The 16,432-nt window shown below is 48.3% G+C and overlaps 1 protein-coding gene across 1 annotated transcript in view; it reads right to left on the minus strand.

The window, feature by feature from the left end:
* Nucleotides 1–16,432, minus strand: part of rhobtb4 (Rho related BTB domain containing 4) — a 40,477-nt gene that overhangs the window by 12,103 nt on the left and 11,942 nt on the right. The window contains 7 exon segments of the mRNA XM_042320343.1: nucleotides 1,705–1,823; nucleotides 9,244–9,463; nucleotides 9,809–10,350; nucleotides 10,353–10,609; nucleotides 10,835–11,020; nucleotides 13,332–13,435; nucleotides 13,694–13,895. Coding sequence (XP_042176277.1) covers nucleotides 1,705–1,823; nucleotides 9,244–9,463; nucleotides 9,809–10,350; nucleotides 10,353–10,609; nucleotides 10,835–11,020; nucleotides 13,332–13,435; nucleotides 13,694–13,895 — 1,630 coding nt within the window.

Consider the following 16,432-nt stretch of genomic DNA (forward strand, 5'->3'; position numbering starts at 1 on the left):
TCAAACAGACTGTTTCAAAAATGCTTGCTTTTTCCTCATAGACGATGTCATGTTTTTGGCCGAGACGTCTTATTGGCTGAGCAGTCCAATCAGCTGTTTACTTGTCATGAATATTTTAATTGACCGGTATACGCCCACACCATTCAAACACAGAAAAGCTGCTTTTAAACATACTTAATAAACAAATAATGGAATAAAAATATTGCACTAATATTGTAATTAACTATAGGTAATATTTCATAGAAATCTGGAAACACTGGACAGCTACTTTAAAGACAGATTGCACTGTGTTAGCTGATGGCAGACAGACAGACAGTCTCAGTCCAACACACTCTGAAACAGAGGCCAGACAAGTCACAGTACACTACAGTACACCGATTGGTCCGAGACTCCCAAGGTCACACGCCTCTCCACGCCACTCTGATGCCTAGCCATGCCCACAACCATAGCCACATCTGTGTTACTCCAAGGGAGGCTTTGTCTATGCACCTCAAGGCCAGCCAGCTAAGCAGGGGAAGTGTTTGCTGCTGAGATTTTAAACACCACGATCATTGCTGCATCACTATGGAAATCTCTCACACACAAAGACAAATGCTGGTTGGCCTCACATTGTCCAGAGCCTCAGTCTTTGTTAGATGTACTATGCCAACCAAACGCCATAAAGTGTGTCACAATGGGGACAAAGCTACGAGGGTTACCATGGATACGACAACCTCTTAGCCTCCCAGTCTCCACCTTAGAGCACGCAGCACACCATGACCCTGTCCACTCCTCCCTCTCTGTGGACTCTGGATGTAAGAGTATCCAGAGGGCCTGTCCAGTGTCCTGTTTCCTGGGGCTGCCTGCTTCCTGGCAGGGCCGTAACTCAAAGCCTGTGGGGCCTGGACTGTAACCGTACCTGGGGGATCCAGTTCTCCAGAAGGGCCCAGGCAGCGGACACCCACAGCATCGAGAGAAAAGAGCTCCCTCCCTGGGTAGGTTGGCAACAACGCCCTGGAAGAGTCTAGTCTTTCTAGAACCCGAGCCATCAGAGAGAAGCTGGGGGTAACTGGACACGCCGCAGGCTCAGTGCCTGCATATTTTCTCATGAGCGGCTCTCTAACATGAATGCATGTCATCTTACACCGTTGTCTTGGGGTCAAATGTCAAAGGAAAAAGATCTCCAAAAGCGGTCCCTTTAAGATACATATTGTCCTCTAATCTACCACCTCTTGCAGTCTCAGCCTCCCTCCTCAGCCTCTTCTCCAGCCATCCGATGAGGCTGTGACGAGTGTGTTGATAACAGACAGGAATGTGGACAGTATGTCTGGTTAGCTGTGATGTGATATTTTAATATTCTCACGCTGCCTCTTCTCCAACAAGTATGTGTAAAGAGGAAATGACATGGGCCCTCAACCCAGAAAGTGCTGAGGCGAGCCGACTTCCTGCCGCATCTGCTCAGACGCGGAACCGTCTGACCTGCTCGCTTTGGACCATGTTTCTGGCTGTGTGCAACGCCAGTACTGTACATATTGTTGCATGGCAGCTGGCTGTGAGCCCCCAGGGGAGGCTTATAGTATAGTGTGCTTTCAACACAACCACGGGTAAAACACAGCTTTACAGATCACAGTGCTGGCCAGCCTCATGCACCCCCCACCCCACCTCTACAAACACACTTAAATACAACCCATCCTTACCGAATCTCTTTCACACTCTCACACTCACCTCCTTGATGTAGCTCTCCATGAAGGATCCGCGGAACATAGCGGCCATCCAGTCACAGCTGGAGATGAGCAGAGGCTTGTGGGCCGGCAGGTAGCCATCGTCCAGGCAGAACACCACATCTAAAACCGGAGAGGGAAAAGAGCACTCATCTCGGAGTGAACCACAGAGTCGAGGCTACAGAGGGGAAGACAGACGGATGGGGACACACAGGGATATACGCAGACAGATGCACACAGAAACAGAGACAGGTAGACAGACAGAGATAAATGGAAAGGTAGACAGAGCTCTATTTGACACAGGGTGCAAGGGAGGGAGATGGAAGGACATAGTACAAAACAGAGTTGAGATACTAAGATTGAAACCTATATAGACTTTTGAAGCTGTCCAGATAGGATGCAAGCTACCTAACTACACTGTCTGTAAGGGCTCGGACTGTGGCTCTATTCTGTTTGGATACCCAAGGAATCAGTGTTGGGGAGTAGTGAACTACATTTAACTCCATTTGGCTGTAGCTTGGTAGTAGTTGAACTAAATTCAAATCTTGTTAGTGTTTTCAGTAGTTTAATTACTTTTTTTGTAGTTTTGTAACTAACTACTGGAACTACCTACTAGTCTTTTTGCAAAAAACAATATGGGTAAAGTAGGTAAGTGTCACGCCCTGGTCAAAGTATTTTGTGTTTATCTTTATGTATTTGGTCAGGCCAGGGTGTGGCATGGGGTTTTTGTAATTGTGGTGTGTTTGTCTTGGGGTTTTGGTGGTGGTATTGGGATTGTAGCTTAGTGGGTTGTCTAGCAAGGTCTATGGCTGTCTGGAGTGGTTCTCAATCAGAGGCAGGTGCTTATCGTTGTCTCTGATTGGGAACCATATTTAGGCAGCCATATTCTTTGAGTTTGTCGTGGGTGATTGTCCTTAGTGTCCTATGTGTACTCGTTGTTAGTTTGCACCAGATAGGCTGTTTCGGTTTCGTTTATTGTTTTTTGTAAGTTCGTGTTTTTTTTGTTATATTAAACATGGATCGCAATCGACACGCTGCAGTTTGGTCCGACTCTCTTTCATCACCACTAGAAAACCGTTACAGAATCACCCACCACCAACGGACCAAGCGGCGTGTCAACAGGCAGGAGCAGCCGAAAAAGGAGTTGCACCACCTGGAGTTATGGACATGGGAGGAGGAATTGGACGGTAAAGGACCCTGGAATGAGCCTGGAGATTATTGTCGCCCCAAAGCCGAGCTGGAGGCAGCAAAAGCAGAGAGGCGGCATTATGAGGAGCTAGCACGGCAGAGCGGATGGAAGCCCGAGAGTCAGCCCCAAAAATTTCTTGGGGGGCTTACAGGGAGTATGGCTATGCCAGGTAGGAGACCTGCGCAAACTCCCTGTGCTTACCGGGGGCTGGAGAGACCGGGCAGGCACCGTGTTATGCTGTGGAGCGCACGGTGTCTCCAGTGCGGGTGCACAGCCCGGTTCGGTATATTCCAGCTCCTCGTATCGGCCGGGCTAGAGTGGGCATCGAGCCAGGTAAGGTTGGGCAGGCTCGGTGCTCAAGAGCTCCAGTGCGCCTGCACGGTCCGGTCTATCCAGTACCACCTCCACACCCCAGCCCTCCGGTAGCAGCTCCCCGCACCAGGCTTCCTGTGCGTGTCCTCGATCCAGTACCACCAGTTCCAGCACCACGCACCAGGCCTTCAGTGTGCCTCGCCTGTTTAACGCAGCCAGAGCCTTTCTCCTCTACAGCGCTGCCGGAGCCTCCCGCCTGTTCAGCGCAGCCAGAGCCTTCCTCCTCTACAGCGCTGCCGGAGCCTCCCGCCTGTTTAGCGCAGCCAGAGCCTTTCTCCTCTCCTGCGCTGCCGGAGTCTCACGCCTATCTAGCGCTGTTAGAGCTTTCCTCATCTCCAGCGCTGCCGGAGTCTTCCGCCTGTTTAGCGCAGCCAGAGCCTTCCTCCGACACAGCGCTGCAGGAGTCTCCCGCCTGTTCAGCGCAGCCAGAGCTGCCAGTCTGCATGAAGCAGCCAGAGCTGTCAGTCTGCATGGAGCAGTCAGAGCTGTCAGTCTGCATGGAGCAGTCAGAGCTGTCAGTCTGCATGGAGCAGTCAGAGCTGTCAGTCTGCATGGAGCAGCCAGAGCTGTCAGTCTACATGAAGCAGCCCGAGCTGCCAGTCTGCATGAAGCAGCCAGTCTACATGGAGCAGCCAGAGCTGTCAGTCTACATGAAGCAGCCCGAGCTGCCAGTCTGCATGAAGCAGCCAGTCTACATGGAGCAGCCAGAGCTGTCAGTCCGCATGGAGCAGCCAGAGCTGTCAGTCCGCATGGAGCAGCCAGAGCTGTCAGTCTGCATGGAGCAGCCAGAGCTGTCAGTCCGCATGGAGCAGCCAGAGCTGTCAGTCTACAGGAAGCAGCCCGAGCTGCCAGTCTGCATGAAGCAGCCAGTCTACATAGAGCAGCCAGAGCTGCCAGTCTGCATGAAGCAGCCAGAGCTGTCAGTCTGCATGGAGCAGTCAGAGCTGTCAGTCTGCATGGAGGAGCCAGAGCTGTCAGTCTACATGAAGCAGCCCGAGCTGCCAGTCTGCATGAAGCAGTCAGTCTACATGGAGCAGCCAGAGCTGTCAGTCCGCATGGAGCAGCCAGAGCTGTCAGTCTACAGGAAGCAGCCCGAGCTGCCAGTGCATGAAGCAGCCAGTCTACATGGAGCAGCCAGAGCTGTCAGTCTGCATGAAGCAGCCAGAGCTGTCAGTCTGCATGGAGCAGCCAGTCTGCATGGAGCAGCCAGTCTGCACGGAGCTGTCAGTCTGCACGGAGCTGTCAGTCTGTAAGGAGCTGCCAGTCTGCAAGGAGCTGCCAGTCTGCAAGGAGCTGCCAGTCAGCACGGAGCCGCCAGAGCGGTCAGTCTGTAAGAAGCCGCCAGAGCTGTCAGCCTATATGGAGCAGCTAGTGCCGCCAGTCTGCCCAGCGCCGCCAGTGCCCCCAGTCTGCCCAGCATCGCCAGTCTGCCCAGCGCCATCAGTCTGCCCAGCATCGCCAGTCTGCCCAGCATCGCCAGTCTGCCCAGCATCGCCAGTCTGCCCAGCATCGCCAGTCTGCCCAGCATCGCCAGTCTGCCCAGCACCGCCAGTCTGCCCAGCGTCGTCAGTCTGCCCAGCACCGCCAGTCTGCCCAGCGTCGCCAGTCTGCCCAGCGTCGCCAGTCTGCCCGGCGCCGCCAGTCTGCCCGGCGCCGCCAGTCTGCCAGACTCTTCCAGATCTGCCAGTCAGCCAGACTCTTCCAGATCTGCCAGTCAACCAGACTCTTCCAGATCTGCCAGTCAACCAGACTCTTCCAGATCTGCCAGTCAACCAGACTCTTCCAGATCTGCCAGTCAACCAGACTCTTCCAGATCTGCCAGTCAACCAGACTCTTCCAGATCTGCCAGTCAACCAGACTCTTCCAGATCTGCCAGTCAACCAGACTCTTCCAGATCTGCCAGTCAACCAGACTCTTCCAGATCTGCCAGTCAACCAGACTCTTCCAGATCTGCCAGTCAGCCAGGATCTGCCAGTCAGCCAGGATCTGCTGAAACCACCAGCCAGCCAGGAGCTGGTAGATCTATCTACCTGCCTGAGCTTCCTCTCACTCCTGAGCTTCCTCTCACTCCTGAGCTTCCTCTCACTCCTGAGCTTTCTCTCACTCCTGAGCTTTCTCTCACTCCTGAGCTTTCTCTCACTCCTGAGCTTTCTCTCACTCCTGAGCTTTCTCTCACTCCCGAGCTTCCCCTCAGTCCCGAGCTGCCTCGGTCCCGAGCTGTCCTTCAGTCCCGATCTGTTCCTCAGTCCAGTGGGGTTCTGGGTGAGGACTACTAGGCCATGGTCGGCGGCGAGGGTGGACTATCCAGGGACGAAGGGAGAGGGGACTAAGACATTAAAGGAGTGGGGTCCACGCCCCGCGCCGGAGCCGCCACCATGGACAGACGCCCACCCGGACCCTCCCTATTGTTTTGAGGTGCGTTCGGGAGTCCGCACCTTAGGGGGGTTCTGTCACGCCCTGGTCAAAGTATTTTGTGTTTATCTTTATGTATTTGGTCAGGCCAGGGTGTGGCATGGGGTTTTTGTAATTGTGGTGTGTTTGTCTTGGGGTTTTGGTGGTGGTATTGGGATTGTAGCTTAGTGGGTTGTCTAGCAAGGTCTATGGCTGTCTGGAGTGGTTCTCAATCAGAGGCAGGTGCTTATCGTTGTCTCTGATTGGGAACCATATTTAGGCAGCCATATTCTTTGAGTTTGTCGTGGGTGATTGTCCTTAGTGTCCTATGTGTACTCGTTGTTAGTTTGCACCAGATAGGCTGTTTCGGTTTCGTTTATTGTTTTTTGTAAGTTCGTGTTTTTTTTGTTATATTAAACATGGATCGCAATCGACACGCTGCAGTTTGGTCCGACTCTCTTTCATCACCACTAGAAAACCGTTACAGTAAGAATGTACTTTTCCTTCATCAGACCTGCCTAATTCTCACTTGAAACATTGTTTTTGTGTTTAATACGAGAAATGACATTCTGTTAACATCTGACTACAGAGCGATTAAGGCAACCCTCAGCACCTCTCTGATTCAGAGGGGTTGGGTTAAATGTGGAAGACACATTTCAGTTGAATACATTCAGTTGGACAACTGACTATGTTTCCTTTAAAATTATTTTTTTTATTACATATGATAATTTTTCAGGAATTAGTTTGGACGTAGTGAACTACTTTTTCAAATCAACTTCAGTTAAGTAAATGATATTTTTATTAAAAGATAGCTTTAGTGTAGCTTAAGTTCTTCCAGTGTGAAGTAATTGGTAGCTTGATAAATTATATTTTCAGACTAGCTTCCCCAACTTTGTCATTCTAAAGAAATAAACTATCTAAGAAGAAACTAAACCAATCACAAGGGCAGACTTATAGGCCTCGCTAATCTTTATGGGGCATAGAACCCACTAGAACGAGTAGCCTAAATCAGATCTATTCAGGAGGTATATTTAAGCAATAAGGCATGAGGAGTTGTGGTATATGGCCAATACGCCATGGCTAAGGGCCGTTCTTACGCGCAACACAGGGTGCCTGGATACAGTCCTTAGTCTTGGTATATTGGCCATATTCCACAAACCCAGAGGTGCCTTATTGGTATTATAAACTGGTTACCAACGTAATTAGAGCAGTACAAATAAATGTTTTGACATACCTGTGGTAAATACCACAGCTGTCAGCCAATCAGCATTCAGGGCTCGAACCAAGCAGTTTATAATAAAAAAACAAATTCCCACAGAAACAGACATCGTGACAACAATATAAAGATTGTGGTAGCCACCTGAAGGTCAAAGAGGCTACATGTAGTAGAGGTCGACCGATTAAATCGGAATGGCCGATTTCAAGTTTTCATAACAATCGGAAATCTGTATTTTTTTTAACACTTTTGTTTAATCTTTATTTAACTAGGAAAGTCAGTTAAGAACACATTCTTATTTTCAATGATGACCTAGGAATGGTGGGTTAACTGCCTCGTTCAGGGGCAGAATGACAGATTTTTACTTTGTCAGCTCGGGGGATTCAATCTTGCAACCTTACAGTTAACTAGTCCAACGCTCTAACCATCTGCCTCTCATTGCATTCCACGAGGAGCCTGCCTGTTACGCGAATGCAGTAAGACAAGGTAAGTTTAATGCTAGCAACTTATCTTATAAAAAACAATCAATCAATCATAATCACTAGTTAACTACACATGGTTGATGGTATTACTAGTTTATCTAGCGTGTCCAGCGTTGCATATAATCGATGCTGTGCGTATTCGTGAAGGAGGACTGTCATTGCTCCAATGTGTACCTAACCATAAACATCAATGCCTTTCTTAAAATCAATACACAGAAGTATATATTTTTAAACCTGCATATTTTGCTAAAAGAAATCCAGGTTAGCAGACAATATTAACCAGGTGAAATTGTGTCACTTCTCTTGCGTTCATCGCACGCAGAATCAGGGTATATGCAACAGTTTGGGCCGCCTAATTTGCCAGAATTTTACGTAATTATGACATAACATTGAAGGTTGTGCAATGTAACAGGAATATTTAGACTTATGGATGCCACCCATTAGATAAAATACGGAACGGTTCCTGAAAGAATAAAAGTCTTGTTTTCGAGATGAAAGTTTCCGGATTTGACCATATTAATGACCTAAGGCTCGTATTTCTGTGTGTTAACATGTTATAACTAAGTCTATGATTTGATAGAGCAGTCTGACTGAGCGATGGTAGGCACCAGCAGGCTCGTAAGCATTCATTCAAACAGCACTTTTGTGCGTTTGCCAGCAGCTGTTTATGACTTCAAGCCTATCAACTCCCGAGATTAGGCTGGTGTAACCGATGTGAAATGGCTAGCTAGTTAGCGGGGTACGCGCTAATAGCGTTTCAAACGTCACTCGCTCTGAGACTTGGAGTAGTTGTTCCCCTTGCTCTGCAAGGGCCCCGGATTTTGTGGAACGATGGGTAATGCTGCTTCGGTGGCTGTTGTCGATGTGTTCCTGGTTCGAGCCCAGGTAGGGGAGAGGAGAGGAACGGAAGCTATACTGTTACACTGGCAATTCTAAAGTGCCTATAAGAACATCCAATAGTCAAAGGTTAATAAAATACAAATGGTATAGAGAGAAATAATCCTATAATAACTACAACCTAAAACTTCTTACCTGGGAATATTGAAGACTCATGTTAAAAGGAACTACCAGCTTTCATATGTTCTCATGTTCTGAACAAGGAACTTAAACGTTATCTTTCTTATATGGCACTTTTACTTTCTTCTCCAACACTTTGTTTTTACATTATTTAAACCCTATTGAACATGTTTCATTATTTATTTGAGGCTAAATGTATTTTATTGATGTATTATATTAAGTTAAAATAAGTGTTTTCAGTATTGTTGTAATTGTCATTATTACAAACAAATAAATAAAAATATCGTCCGATTAATCGGTATTGGCTTATTTTGGTCCTCCAATAAACGGTATCAGTTTCTGCGTTGAAAAATCATAATCGGTCGACCTCTAACATGTACTATATAGATAGAATACGACTCTCACCTTGTGGGAAACGCTATAGCCAACATGCACACAGACCCGAAGAACCCAGACAAAAGTGATACACAGAAACGCATAGCATGGCACACATAAGGACAAACAGATAAAAGCTCAGCAACACATGTTTAGAGCAATGACACCAAATGAATTCATTTGGTGGAGGACACCAGGATACACATAAACACACACAGATATTGCATATAGAGTAGCCTAGTGGTTAGAGCGTTGGACTAGTAACCGGAAGGTTGCGAGTTCAAACCCCCGTGCTGACAAGGTACAAATCTGTCGTTCTGCCCCATCATTGAAAATAAGAACGTGTTCTTAACTGACTTGCCTGGTTAAATAAAGGTAAAATGAAAATTCAAATATAGGAAAAACAATATAATGACCATAGATCCAGACATGTGAATCCACACACACACACACACACTAGAGAATCTTTGATGACGCAGCAATTGGAGGCAGTGTGTTTACCAGCGAAGGTGCCCTTGCTAAGGCACTCTTTGATGCGGTTGGCTCGACGGACGTGGAAGGCCTTGGTGATCTCCTGATTCATGAAGCTCTCACGATTCAGCACATTGGCCACCATCATCCTCAGGTCAAACACCTCCAGCAGCTCAGCAATGGTGGCCACCTGCATCAGATCCCCACGGCCCTCATCCAAACTGCCTGTGTACAGGTACTGCAGCACTGCCTGAAACCACCACACAGTTGAAATATAAATCGACCTATCGGAATCGAGTATTAGCTGTGGTATAAATCAAGTGAATAAACACCACTTGAGGTGTATGGATTCACTTCAGTCTAATAACCTTTCATTAGAATTTTGCATCTTTGTTTCCCTAAAATGTGTTATGGTTATGCCGACCAGTAGAGGGCACTGTTCAAAGTGCTCTAAGAAGATGATACAATCCTGGAGCAGTATAGGGAATGAAAACCTCACGGTGAGCTGGTTTTGTATTAATACGGGGATTTAAGCAGATGCTATTATCCAAAGCTACTTGCAAGACTTGATGTTGTTACTGCGATCTGATCTTACCTGGAAGGGTTCTTCCTGTATGAGACCGTCCATGGAGACCACGGTCATGAGGCGGGGTCGCCCCGTCTCGGGGTCAGCTACGTGCTCCAGGTATACACTCAGGAAGCCCCTCCCCCAGCCTGAAAGGCCACGGCCGGCCCCCAGGGGCCCCACGGAGCACTGGCTCCTGGCGGGGAGGGCGTTATCACTTTTGGAAGTCCTCAGGGAGCCCTGCTGGAGCATGGGTGGCCGTTTGATTCCCCTGGCTCCACCCTCCCCATCATTATCGATGTCCAAGCTCTTAGTACGCCCTGCCTGCTCTTTGGCACCTCTCCTACTCTGTTCATCCTCCTCACCGCTCTCGGCGCGCTCATCTCCCTCCCAATCCGCCTCGATGGCCAGCAGATCCAGGGTGAAGAGGTCGTAGAACTTGGAGCAGGAGGTGGCCAGGTACACTTTGTGTGCGAAGACACGCTTGGCGCCGCCTTGGAGTAGGAAGAGGACATCGGCGCATAGCGGCTGGCAGAGGAGAGAGTCGGGGGCTTCTCCGTCGATGGGAGGGGGTCAGGGATGCCCACCACAGGGCGTGGGGGCCGGGGGGGCAGGAAGGGGGCCTGGAGGAGGGGCCGCTGGACTCTCTTCAGGTGGGACTTCCAGAACTGGAGGTGACGGCGGGAGATGAGAGCGGAACGGATGGCGTTGTCGAACACATCCTTGACCCCAAACTGGGCCACGATGCTGGTCTCGTAGTAGGGAATGCCCAGCTCCTTGGCCACCTCGTGCCCTCTCTCTGGAGGCAGGATGTCTGTGGGCTTGATGGGTCTGAGGACAAGGGGAGAGGGTTAGGGCATTAGCAGAGTGGTAGGTCTCTAATGAAAGGATTGTGCTGACAGAAGCTATGGACAGAGAAAAGGTGAAACAGGTATGTTTGCGTTTCAGTCAAATGCTGCACATGCAGCCAATGTGATGGGTGTGATGTGATGTGTGTGATGGGTGTTCTGCAGTGAATTTCGCCCGTGTCAGCAGCATGGATGATAGCGGTCTCACTTGGCCAGGGGTCTGCGGGCGCGGTTCACAGCCTCCAGGTCGGCGTAGCGCAGGTCCAGCTGGCAGCCCACCAGGATGATAGGGGTGCGGGGACAGAAGTGCTTGATCTCAGGGTACCACATGGTGCGGACGTGACGCAGGGAGTTGGGGTTGGCCAGGGAGAAACACAGCACTACCACGTCAGACCTGCACCACACACAGAAAAGACAGCAGGAGACAGAGAGGGTAATGTAGGAGGTGAGAGGTCCATTCCTGTCTGAGGTTCATATGACAAGAGTCTGCTACTAGGCAGTGTACACCTCCGTTCAAAAGTTTGGGGTCACTTAGAAATGTCCTTGTTTTTGAAAGAAAAGCAAATTTTTTGTCCATTAAAATACTCCTGTGTTCCAATGGCACATTGTTAGCTAGTCCAAGTTTATAATTTTAAAAGGCTAATTGATCACATTAGAAAACCCTTTTGCAATTATGTTAGCACAGCTGAAAACTGTTGTCTGATTAAAGAAGCAATAAAACTGGCCTTCTTAAGACTAGTTGAGTATCTGGAGCATCAGCATTTGTGAGTTCGATTACAGGCTCAAAATGGCCAGAAACAAATAACTTTCTTCTGAAACTCGTCAGTTTATTCTTGTTCTGAGAAATGAAGGCTATTCCATGTGAGAAATTGTCAAGAAACTGAAGATCTGGTACAACGTTGTGTACTACTCCCTTCACAGAACAGCGCAAACTGGCCCTAACCAGAATAGAAAGAGGAGTGGGAGGCCCCGGTGCACAACTGAGCAAGAGGACAAGTAAATTAGAGCGTCTAGTTTGAGAAACAGAAACCTCACCTTTGAGATATCAGCTGATGTAAGAAGGGCTATATAAATACATTTGATTTGAAGAGGCGACTCCGGGATGCTGGCCTTCTAGGCAGAGTTGCAAAGAAAAAGCCATATCTCCGACTGGCCAATATAAATAAAAGATTAAGATGGGCAAAAGAACACAGTTATTGTGTACATGCCTTTGCCCTCGTTGTCAAGCCAAACTACAAAAGGTCAGCAGGGCTGCTAGCTATCCTCATGTAACCAGAGTGTTTGGTGTTATTACAGGACATAGAGCGAGGCTGAGATCAAACTCCTGACTGACTGGCTGACTGCTCAGTGTACACACAACCCAGCAGAGATCCCCCTCAACACACACTGACTGGCTGACTGCTCAGTGTACACACAACCCAGCAGAGATCCCCCTCAACACACACTGACTGGCTGACTGCTCAGTGTACACACAACCCAGCAGAGATCCCCTCAACACACACTGACTGGCTGACTGCTCAGTGTACACACAACCCAGCAGAGATCCCCCTCAACACACACTGACTGGCTGACTGCTCAGTGTACACACAACCCAGCAGAGATCCCCCTCAACACACACTTTCCTCTGTTATTAAAGATCATGCAGGGTGCTACGTCACCCCCTTATGCACTGACATAAGGGTTAAAAAAAACTCACCTATTCAGTCTATGGAACGACAAGGTCAAAGGTCAATAATATGTCAACTTCTTTAGAGCCATCTACAAGTAAATGACACAATAAATGATCAAATAAACTCTATCAGATAGTGTTGGACACAGAGGACAGTGCGAGTGTGCCTATAAGCAGCTGATTGTTGGATAAGGGTGCATGCATGGTGGCCTGCCTAGTGGGTTTAGGGCCAGAGGTTGAGCAGAACAGCACTCAGACAGACGGGCAGACACAGAACAGCTGATCTGGCAGTGCCTCTTATCAGCTGACTGCAGGCTGACTGAGCACACACACACACCGAGTCATTGACCATTTAAAATGCTAGCAGGGCTTAATGCACACCCACACACCGAGTCATTGACCATTTAAAATGCTAGCAGGGCTTAATCCACACACACACACACACACACACACACACACACACACACACACACACACACACACGGAGTCATTGACTATTTAAAATGCACACACACACTGTCACTAAAAAACAGATCCACAAAGTGACAGGGTGACTTGTTATACAAACCCAGCCCCCACCTAACCTACTCAGTGACTGTGTGCGTGGACATGTGTGCGTGTGGATTAAGCTCTGCCAGCTGGCTGAGTAAGGATCAGTGTTATGCCAGAAGCTTATTGTCTGAATGGCCTGGGTGAGAGGGATAGAGAGATGATTCCATCATGTCTGCCTGCTAGAGGGGAGGTATATTGTATCTAGCTATCAGAACACATTAATAATGGTAGCCATATCAGCCACCATGACTGTACGTGACAGTGTGTGTATGTGTTTGTGTGTTTGTGTGTACACGTGTGTCCTTCAGCCTAAAAGCCAGGTGAGCTGAATGCTGGTAAATAAATGGTGCCAATCCTTTACCAATGACCTGAGACCAGCTAGGGGGGGGGGGAGAGAGATCTGGCTGTACAACAAGTACCCTGAGCCCAAAGTACTCACAGCCTCCCAGTGTGTGTGTGTGTGTATATATATATATCTCCTCACCTGCCATAAGCGAAGCGTCTGTCTTTGTGATGGTCACCGAAGGTGTCCCATAGTCTTAGGGAGACACTGACCTCATCCACCACATCCCTAGATCTCTCCAACACCTAGAGGCACAAGCACACATCAATGGAAGAAGTGTGTGTGTGTGTAGGTGTGTGTATATGTGTAGGTCAAATCAAATCAAATTTTATTTGTCACATACACATGGTTAGCAGATGTTAATGCGAGTGTAGCGAAATGCTTGTGCTTCTAGTTCCGACAATGCAGTAATAACCAACAAGTAACCTAACTAACAATTCCTATGTGTGTGTGTGTGTGTGTGTGTGTGTGTGTGTGTGTGTGTAGCGTGCGTTCATGCTCACCTCCTGGCACACGCGGTACTGGTCGATGGCCCAGACGGTTGGCACGTGGGTGGCGAGCAGCTGGTACTGTGTGAGGGTAGCATTGCAGGCGCGGGCACAGATGAGCCTGGTTTTGCCCACTGCATTGTCCCCTACCACCACACATTTAATAGTTTCCACATTGGGCCTTTCATAGTCTGTGTCTATATCCATGGAGAGGGTCCTGAGAGAGAAAGACAGAGGGAGGGGGAGAGAGAGTGGAGGGGAGAGAGGGGTGGGGGGGGAGTGGAGGGGGTGGGGGGGAGAAAGAAAGAGCGAGAGAGAGATTAAGTGAAGAATTCAGTTACAAACGGAACAACACTGACCAGTAATGAGCAGCTCCTGCCAAACTCCTTCAGAGTGAACACATGGTACGGAGGCAGAGAAATAAAGAACCAAGCAGCTATTTATGTCATAACAGAGAGAGAGAGAGAGAGAGAACGAGGATAACACTTCTAGCCTCCTCTTTCTCTCAGGCAGGGAGGAGTCAAGCATAACCACTAGCGCCTACAGCCAATGCACTGTACATTGTGAAGTTACACATACACAGCCCCATGATCCACACTCCACAGACAGTCAGCATTTAAAGGAACACACGGTCTCTTCATGAACTTGACAAGTGTACCGTAGCCATGCCTCCAACCCTGCCGGAGGAGAAAGCCACTTATCAGAGTGGTCCATGATAAACCAGGACCCAGTCCTAGTGGCAAACTTTCTGATGAGTGAATGAGTTCGCTCCATAGAGAATGATAGAGGACTCTTTGTATTCGTCCCATTATGGCGTCTGTGAGTCCACAGGCAGCACCATTGAAGCCATCTCCATTTCGAAGTAGTCAATTTTCTTCTTCTACTACTTCTATGAGTTGGTTAACAAACTGAAAGGGTGCACACTGCCACCTGGAGTGTGTTGTTTGAACAGGCATAAAGACAAGGTTGCCTATTTATGTCTGGTCACGAGTATATTTCATTGGCTGATTTCTCCTGATGACCTGGATGGAATTATGTGATCCTTCCTTAATCCATAGGAAGCCCCACCCAGGTGACTACTTCAAAATGGTGAAAGTCCTACATGCTTAAACAAGCTTATGGTTCGCTCTCATCTGCCGAGGGGCACTCATTAAAAGACCCCCACCCCCTCCTGCCAGCCCTCTTCCTTCCTTCCCTCCCTCTCTTTTTCTCTCTCCCTGGAGAGTCTGCTGAGGCCAAGATCGCCTCCTCTTTGAAAACATAAAGAGGAATAGGAGGCAGTAGCGTTTAGAGAAACAGTGGCATCTGAACAGGGCAGACGACAGAGTTCTGTGTCTCGGCTCGTCCTGAAACTCTAGTGTAGAGCCACAGCAGCAGAACAGTAAAAGTGTTGAAGGAAGTGGTGATGTACAGACAGAGGACAGACCACTTTGACCTGGTTCAATAGACAAATGGGTCTGAAAAGCAAGAAGTTTCCCAGAGACTTGTCATGTCTATTATTTAACAGAGAATGCGATGAAAGCGATGATTCATGTGATTGGGTCACACACAGGACAGGACAGTGTCTCCATAGGCTCCCCTATCAGAGTCAGAACACCAACCAACTCCCATCAAGAGCTTGGCTTACTTTAAGCTTCTTCCTTAAAGCTGGAATTCTTAACTGCCACATCTGTTTGGGATATTACAACAACAAAACAAACCGTTTCCCCCCTTTGACATCATTGCACGCACAACAGAACAGCAGAATATGCACTGCTACGTTTAACACACTGCTCGACGCATCTCACCTCCGTTTTAACACACTGCTCGACGCATCTCACCTCCGTTTTAACACACTGCTCGACGCATCTCACCTCCGTTTTAACACACTGCTCGACGCAGCTCACCTCCGTTTTAACACACTGCTCGAAGCATCTCACCTCCGTTTTAACACACTGCTCGACGCAGCTCACCTCCGTTTTAACACACTGCTCGACGCATCTCACCTCCGTTTTAACACACTGCATCTCACCTCCGTTTTAACACATCTCACCTCCGTTTTAACACACTGCTCGACGCATCTCACCTCCGTTTTAACACACTGCTCGACGCAGCTCACCTCCGTTTTAACACACTGCTCGACGCATCTCACCTCCGTTTTAACACACACATCTCACCTCCGTTTTAACACACTGCTCGACGCAGCTCACCTCCGTTTTAACACACTGCTCGACGCAGCTCACCTCCGTTTTAACACACTGCTCGACGCAGCTCACCTCCGTTTTAACACACTGCTGGACGCATCTCACCTCCATTTCCTACACAAAACAATAGCAAAGATGCTGGGGCGACAGTGGCGCTGTTTTTAGACGTTGGTACACAACACACCATGTCAAATCAAGGCTGTCAATATTCAGCTCTCATGAGGAATGATCTTATGACATTGGAACAGGGTTGTTGCATTTCATTTCGGCAAGCCATGACACCCACAGTCTCAGATTGTTCTGAAATCGTTTCTGTAGTTAAAAACAGATAAGAGTAGCATTCCTGCAACATTATTTTGTTGAAATATAATTTGATCTCTGATTAACTGAGCGAATTGATTGCACCCAAATTTCCTGTTTTAATTTACAGAATGAATATAATATTCAATAAATACAGTAGCTAACATCCAATTTCAAATAAAATGTCTTCTAACAATGAGTAGGATATGAGGAATCCAAAGAAATAGTTCAAAGCCACCCACAGACCCTCCCACACCAATCCCACCCATCA

The sequence above is a fragment of the Oncorhynchus tshawytscha genome, linkage group LG04 (assembly GCF_018296145.1).
Source record: "Oncorhynchus tshawytscha isolate Ot180627B linkage group LG04, Otsh_v2.0, whole genome shotgun sequence".
Taxonomy (NCBI): Eukaryota; Metazoa; Chordata; class Actinopteri; order Salmoniformes; family Salmonidae; genus Oncorhynchus; species Oncorhynchus tshawytscha.